This window comes from Phacochoerus africanus, chromosome 1 (genome assembly GCF_016906955.1).
Source record: "Phacochoerus africanus isolate WHEZ1 chromosome 1, ROS_Pafr_v1, whole genome shotgun sequence".
Taxonomy (NCBI): domain Eukaryota; kingdom Metazoa; phylum Chordata; class Mammalia; order Artiodactyla; family Suidae; genus Phacochoerus; species Phacochoerus africanus.
Window position 1 is genome coordinate 50,910,128 of NC_062544.1, and position 7,985 is coordinate 50,918,112.

Genomic DNA, 7,985 nt, shown 5'->3' on the forward strand with positions numbered 1-7,985 from the left:
TCACTTTGCTGTATAGCAGAAACTGAAGGAACACTGTTAATCAACTATACTTTAATAAAATAATAATAATAAAAAAACATGAAACTGACCAGGACCATGTGGAGACTTCCAGGGCACAAAATCCCCATATCCCCTACCTCCTGTTTATAGAAAAGCTTTTGCCACCGAGGCCTTCCCTGAGCTCCAAAGCAAATTTAATCAGAGAAATGAGACAGTGCAGAAGCAAAGGAAAGCAGTCAAGCAAGACAAAATAATAATAGTTTAACCACAAAACAAAGATTTGTACTTCCTCCTCAAGGGCTATATATAATATCCCGAGCTGTATCTTTCAGTTGTTTTGCAGATACTAAAACCCCCACCAGGTAGAAAAAGTTAACTACATGATGACCCCTAGTACGTAGACCACAGACCGGTTAGAATCAGAAGGCTGATGATGTTGACTCCCAAAATACCACCTGGTTACCTCACCATGACCCAATCAGAAGTCCACAAGCTGATCAGGTGCCCTGCTTCCCCCTTCCCTAGCCTCCAAGAAGCTAGAATTCTACCCCAAATTGAAATGGTAATTTAGGACATCAGTCCTCCATCTTCTCAGTCCACCGGCTTTTGAATAAAGCCATTTTTCCTTGTGCCATCACCTTGTCTCTGGACTTATTGGCCTGTCATGAAGTGAACAGTATAGCTTACACACGCGCACACACACACACACACACACACAATTAATATTAGGTGTTGAAGACTGGTCAGTCTCACCAATCATATAAAAATACAAGTATTTTTAGATCAATATAGCATACCTAAAATTCAATCTTTTAGTGATGTATTTTGAGCGGAATGAGAGGTCTAATCACAGTGAACATAATAAATACGTCTCAAAATAAATGCATTTACTATTTGATAGAAATCTTATTATCAAATTTCCTTTTATTTTTCCTTCAGTGAAATTTAAGTACTCCCAAAGTCCTGAATCTAATGTTTGTTCTTAGTTTTCCAACAGCTGTGATTTGTCTTCTTTTGGTCTATTCAGTAAAAATTGAACTAACTGAAGTAAAACATCATCATTAAAACCTTTCACATTATTATCTTCAATTGTTTCATAAAGAGGCTTACTTTGTGTCCCCCAACATATATTTTTACGAGGATTATTTTGATCAGCTTGTGCAGTCAATGCCAAAGTATTTAACTGGTAGCAGAAAAAGGAGAAGTATTTTCCATCTGTGATCACACCCTGGGAGACAAAAGGCCGAGTAACATCTGCTTCGCTCCAGAATCCTGTAGAAGAAAGTTACGCTGAAGCTTATATATAGAATATATATCGCAAAACAAAACACACATTGGAGATGAAATACTTCCTAAAATCTAGACATTTTACCTACCAAGTTCCTAACAATCTCAAAGTTTTCCCTATATTTTCCATTCTAATCCTACTTTCCATTTCTGCATCAAGAATTATTTCCTTCCTTCTAGTATCCTCAAGCTCATGATATACCTTTTCAACAATTAGCACTTCAGCAGCTTTCAACCTTAACTCATTTCATCTAAGAAGAACAGAAAACTCCATCTATGCAGATCTCTCCTATATCTGGTACTAAACTACATCTTTATTCACCAATCTCAAATATATTCAAATCTTTCTTATACCAGCATCTACCACCCAATAACCATTACAGTTATTTGCTTCACAAAATCTACAACAACAAAAAAGCTTCAGAAAAAAACTTCACCTTCTAAGAACTTCAACTATGTAGTTACATGAATTCTATGTCCTAATTCATAATTCAAAGTTGTTTTTATAGGTGGCTTTCATTTTGCCTAGTGTCTCTTGAATCATCATAAGTTTCCAGGATATCTTAATACCTTCACTCGAGTTTTGTGGCTGCTTCTTGTTCCAGGCTGACTGGCTTTAATACTTTTAAATCCAACTGCCAGAGCCAAGCAGTAACTTGTAAATTTTACCACATATATTTTATATCAGCTTTAATGGTGAAACCCAATAAGTAATATTGTTAAAATACAGATTTATACTGTAAAAAGAAGTACTTTTGTCTTTTATAAACAGTGCTATTCTAACATTTTTAAGAAAGTTTCCGCTTACTTTTTCTGATTCTATCTACTCTTATTCCTACACTCTCCATTTATTTATTTCTATTATAAACATAAATCAACAACTGTTGAATATAAGGTTAGAATATATTGTAAAGAAAAAACAGTGAACCTGGCAATAATTAGCTCTATATTCCTCCTGGATACTTATATAGGAGTAATCTAGTTATATATTACATTATTTCTGATTTTACAACAAAATTCAATTGCTTCACAATGGGCTCTGAAACTTCTATGTCACATGCCTCCAGCTTCCTCCATCACATTCTCCATCCCTGTCTTCATTCTCCCCTGCCCTTTTTCGTCAGCCTTCATGTTATTCCTTAAACACTTCAAGTCTGTCCCTACCTCAGAGACTTCCTTGCCATTCTTTTTGCGTGGAAGTGTCCCTCCCTCAATTTTGTGCACAGGCAGCCCTTCACCATTCAGGTCTCTGTTCAAATGTTATTTAGAGACTTCCCCTGAATTACTCTGCTTAAATAGATTCTGCCCCATGCTTCATTTATACCTGCACTCCATAAATCATTCCATCCCTCATCTAGTGTATTTTCTCAAGTATTACCACTAGATAAAAATCTTACATGTTTATCATCTTTTACTCTCCTCACTACAAGCTCCAAGAGAGTAGGACCTGTCTCTTTTATTTGTCACTATATCTCCAAGGCCAACAGAACCCACTACATAAAAAACATAAACCATTAACTGAATGAACACTCTCCTAATCCACATGCTACATATGGCCTTCAAAGCAAAGAGTACACAATAACTGCCATTTAATCTAAAAACTTTACCCATAAAAGCATTTCCTTTTCTGGTTTCAGAAAGCTGCTATAATTTACAGTTGACTCAGTTAGCTAGTCAATGTAGGGAGTTCCTTTGTGGCACAGCAGGTTAAGGATCTGGTGTTGTCACTGCAGTGGCCCAAGTCACTGCTATGACACAGATTCAATCCCTGGCCTGGGATATGCCGTGGGTGTGACAACAACAACAAAAAAAAAAAAAAAAAAAAGAAGTGGTCAAAAACACCAAAGTGCCGCCTATCAACTACAAATGTAAAATATTTAATTATGGATTTTAAAACAATTGCATTTTGTGCCAATGCAAAAGTTTTTAAAATAAGATTCAGCCTACGTTTTAATCCAAAGAAAACAATTTGATCTATTAAATTTCTAAAATATCTTCCAAGAACAATAATGCCATAAAATCAGTTGTACCTTGATACATAGCCTGTGCTCCAGTCCAAGCAAAAAGGCTTGCAATAGCATTAGCTCTAAAAACAACTTCGATCTGATCAGCACAGTTTTGTTTCAAAAGCTTTTCCCTTTTTAATTTGTCAGGTAGCAGATGAAACTGGGTATGTCCATAACAGAGAGGATCTGCTGTCTTTGAACCTGAAGAGCAACATAAAAACATTTCAGGTGAGACGCACGTGAAAAACATGTGCAGCACATGTCCTCAGTATCTGCTTCAAACCCATCTTTCTCCTCTACTCATTATGTCATCAGCATTCAAAATACACAAATGGAAAGAAAGGCTGGTTTACTTATTTATTTTATTGATAGTAATAACTTTCACAGGAAACTACAATCTGCTAGCAATCATCAAACCCACTATAATACAGGCTAAGTCAAAAGAATATTTATAAAATTTATTTAAATTTTTTTATTATTTGTTTTCTCAAATTCCTTGGTCATCATTAGAAGTTTTGTTATTCTCCTGGTAATATGCACCATAGGACATAAATACTTAGTGACTTTAAAAATTTCCTTTATAATGCTGACATTCTTGACTTTAGTGGTAAAGTCTTTAACAGAAAGTTCTCTGTAATTCACTCTTGAAGACCACAGTGACTGAGAAAGAACTAAGAAACTTGTGCTAGAGGACTAGCATAAAGCTACTTCTTAAAAATCTTCAGAGTTCTCTATGGCTCATCAGGATAAGGATCAGGCATTGCCACTGCTGTGACTCAGGTTACAGCTACGGTGCAGGGTTCAATCCCTAGCCCAAGAATTTCTGCACGCCTATGGCCGGGCTCTCCCCTCCCCAACCCAAAAGAATCTTCCTCAAATTAGATAGGAATCAATAAACAAAGAAAAAAAACAGCCAAAGGATAAGACGCATGAGGGTAGAGATCAGGCTTTATTAATTTTATATTCCTGATGATTATCACAGTGGCACAAATAGGTGGCTTTTGTTAAAAAAGAGCCAATCACTACCTCAAATCCAGTTCAACACCTGTATACTTTTGAAAAAACAAAAATTAATTTTATATAAATAACAAATCAACAAAGCCTAATAAGTATAACTATTTTTTAAAGTAGAAAAAAGTAAAAGTTTAAAGTGAGCTGAGAGAATATTTTCTTTCCAATTTTCATGCATATTTCAAACTAAGATTATGAATTATATTGCTCATGGACTATATGAACCTCTGGTCATCAAGAATTTATTATGCAAATCTGCACAGCACACTTTGAGCATATTTATTAAAAGAAAAACTTACCGATAAATATGGTATTTTCATATTGCCGTTTGAATAATGGAAGTTTGTCTGGCTTACAACTCATAACAGGGACTTCTATAGGTATAGAATAATCCAGTGGCACAAACTTAAAGGAAAAGTCATGAGTGAATGCACAGCAACACCAATATATATTTACTCACATTCCTAATTTTAAAATCTTAAAAATGAAATGTTGTTACAAAATGATTTGATAACACTACCATCTAATGATGGGCCAAATCCAGCCAGACACCTGTTTTTTCCAAATGAAGTTTTATCCAATGATTACTTTTACGAGAACTGAAAATGCAACAAAGACTTAAGGCCCTTAAAGCCTAAAATATTTACTATTTGAACAAATGTGTTAACCTCTGACATGTCATGACACCTCTGACATGTCAACCTCTGCCAACACTCAAAATACACTTGTTTTCTCCAAAAGAAATGTACATGCATAAAATGACTAGCTCATACCTGTAAAAATGTCTTGATTTAAAATTAGGAAGGGTAGCCTACTGTGAATTACAATCATAAATTATTATCGGTATTTCAATATGAAAGAGCTCTATCCAAAACTTTTTATCCTACCTAGCCCATCACCTAGCCTGCTACGACACTTCCTCATCAACTGTCAACAGATACACATGGAAAAAATCCTTACCTCAGGGAGTTGTCTGGATATTCGAATCTGGTTGTGCGGTTTATCATTTATTTGGTATCGCAAAGCATCAACTCGACCCTTCCGATGACCACGAGGAATAATTTCTTCGCCACGCAACCAGAAAAAGTGAACTGGGCGTTTACAATCTATCAACAGATAGTCAAAAAAAAATTCTTATCTGATAATTTAGATAAATCTAGTTATTATTAGAATACCAAACTCACCAATACAGAACTGATGAATGATTGTGCTAATTGAAAATAGCTCGAAAATTGCTCTTTGATGTAAGATAAAGAGTCTGAATTATGTGATATTTTAACTTACATGATCATGACTTAAATATAACCCTCAAAACCTTGTCTACTTGTGCCACACTGTACTGTAGCCAAAGAGGTTTCTCAGTTAAGAATAATCATAAAATAAGACCAACAGCAATATCACTCACCAGAAATAAAAAGTTTACTAGGAGTCAGAGCTGTCTTATGAATTACTAGATGACTCTTCACAATTATCCTCAAAGGTAGGTATACTGTTATAATCTCCATTTTATAGAAGAGAAACCTGGGTCTTGACAGGGTTAAGCCAATTTTCATTGGCCATCAATTATAAGTAATCAAAGACTGATTCTTCCCTCAAGATCACTTCCCAACTGAGAAGTAACAAGAGCAAGACTCAATTGAGCACACACCTACGGTCAAAGTAACATTAATTCAATGGATATTTATTAAGATACCTACTGAGTTGTAGATACAAAATGATGAACACGTCAGAAACAACTGATTTTTGAAACTGTCTATCCACTAATTATTTTTCATATTGAAGTAGCTGATTGTTTACTGGGAACCCAGAATGGTTGGGTTTGAAGCCTGTCCTCCAAATCTACCGCTACAGGCTTTTTGGCTAGATAACAGTTTAGGTTTCTGAGCCTTGGGTCAATTTTAAGGGCTAAAATTGGCATGTATGAAATTTAGAACAGGACCAGACACAAAGAAAGTACTGAATATACGGTAAGTATTTTAATCAACAGTACCTTTAATCTTCACACTTCTATGACCAAGTAGTACTAATATATTCTCATTTAGAAAATGAGAAAAACTAGGCCAAAACAGGCTAATAAGATCAGTTTAACCTTTTGGTGTAAGAGCTAAAAAGCAACCCCAGGTTTGTCCTGCTCCCTAGGCACCCCTTCTCTTAACCAACACTACTCTTCCATTTGGCTGGATCTTCACAAAGCTGAGTCCTGGAGACTTCCGGCTACTCGGTTTAGGGTTGTACAGTTACTAGGTGGCAGCACAGACAGGAGAACCCAGTTTCTGGACGCAGGCCCCAGCCAGGAGCGAAAGGACTGGGGAAAAAACTAACCAAGCAGAGAGAAAGAAATAAAGAGCAAAATTGGGGCAGAGATGTCCTCTACCATCCCCACCTCCCTCGCCTGGGGTGGAGGGCTCAAGACTTACCCAGGGCGGCGGCAGCCAGGACCGGGTTGTGCACGCTGAGCAGGCCCGTGAGAGAGGCTACCAATTGGTCCAGGAAGGGCGAAGCGATGGCCTCACGGTCCTGGATGACAGGCGCGCGCTTCTTGCGCCTCAGGAAGAAATGCTCCTGCAGGAGGCAGTCACAGACGGCCTCGCGCAGAGCCGCTATGTCCAGGGTGGGCTCTGGCTCCAGCTTGGCGGGCGTTGACGGCAGGCCCGACAGGAACACTGTCTTGGTGAAGCTCTGATACCAGTTATCGGCGTTCAGGGCGAAGGTCTGCGGATAAACTACGTACTTCATGAACTGCATCTTGGTGAGGATTCGCAGCTTCTCGTCCACTGACTTGGCCGCGTGCACTGTCGCCTGCCATTGCTCCACTCGCCGCTGCCGTGCCGCCTTGCTTTTGGCCGTCAGGGAGGCTACGATAGGCGGGTAGCGCGCGACTGGGGTTGCCGGGACATCTGGGCCGGCCACTTCTGGAGCTGTAACGGCGGCCTTGGCCGCGGTGTGCAGTGACAGCCCAGCACCACGGAGCGGGAACCTCCAGCACCTGGCCGCCGCCATCTTTACCCAGCGTTCCGGGCCCAGAGGTCGACTTCAGTAATTGTCCCTGCCCTCTTGCAGTAAGGACCAATCGGAAAGCGGAATCTGAGTCGGGCTTGGAGAGGCCTATGCTCAGTGGTCTTGAGAAACCTTTCGTCATCCACGTCTTAGCCAATCAGATCGCTTATGCATATCGTGACCCAAAGAGTTTGCGTTGAAAGGAAGAACCCCTGGGCCAATTGGTTTTCTGCGCATGTGGCGGGGAGGCGTGAAACTTTTAAACGGTAGGTGCTGCCATCTATGTTGCGTTTAGAATTAGGGCAACCTTTTTGCTGGAAACCATGTGGGAGTATTTTGCGCCTAAACCTCTAGCCCTTGGCTAAATTTAGGTTTCGTTTATGGATATCACATTACTTTTCTGTTTTGGTTCTTAGGGTTGTGAACTGTTTTTGAAAATACTGTTTTAACATTTGTTTGATGCTTGGTTATTTTTTAAATGATGGAAGCATCACTCATGATGACTAGTGCTAATGTAGGGGGAAATAATTCCGTATGTATCTCTGTGCTAATTGATATACTAATTTACAAAAAGAGAAGTATACTGTTACTTGGATTTAACTGAAAACAGGGAATAAATTTAAAACGATTAAAAAATTGATTTTAAAATTTTGCTCTGTGTTAAAACCAATTATTTCACCATGA

The 7,985-nt window shown here is 38.4% G+C and overlaps 1 protein-coding gene across 1 annotated transcript; it reads right to left on the minus strand.

Annotated features, from left to right (window-relative positions):
• Positions 1 to 904: 904 nt before the first annotated feature.
• MRPS30 (mitochondrial ribosomal protein S30) lies at positions 905 to 7,339 on the minus strand. The gene is made up of 5 exons (XM_047763932.1): positions 6,722 to 7,339; positions 5,265 to 5,410; positions 4,604 to 4,709; positions 3,318 to 3,494; positions 905 to 1,272 (listed from the first exon to the last, which is right to left on the minus strand). The coding sequence occupies exons 1-5, from the start codon at positions 7,302 to 7,304 to the stop codon at positions 983 to 985; spliced, it is 1,302 nt and encodes a 433-aa protein (XP_047619888.1). The 5' UTR covers positions 7,305 to 7,339; the 3' UTR covers positions 905 to 982.
• Between the last annotated feature and the right edge of the window lie 646 nt (positions 7,340 to 7,985).

What these genes read in the sequence shown, in the direction of transcription:
- MRPS30 (XM_047763932.1), bottom strand. Translation starts at nt 7,304, where the DNA reads ATGGCGGCGGCCAGGTGCTGGAGGTTCCCGCTCCGTGGTGCTGGGCTG. An exon ending in TATCCAGACAACTCCCTGAG is followed by an intron (nt 4,710 to 5,264) that starts GTAAGGATTTTT and finishes TTTTCCTTTAAG; the next exon opens with TTTGTGCCACTGGATTATTC. An exon ending in TGAAAATACCATATTTATCG is followed by an intron (nt 3,495 to 4,603) that starts GTAAGTTTTTCT and finishes GTTGCTCTTCAG; the next exon opens with GTTCAAAGACAGCAGATCCT.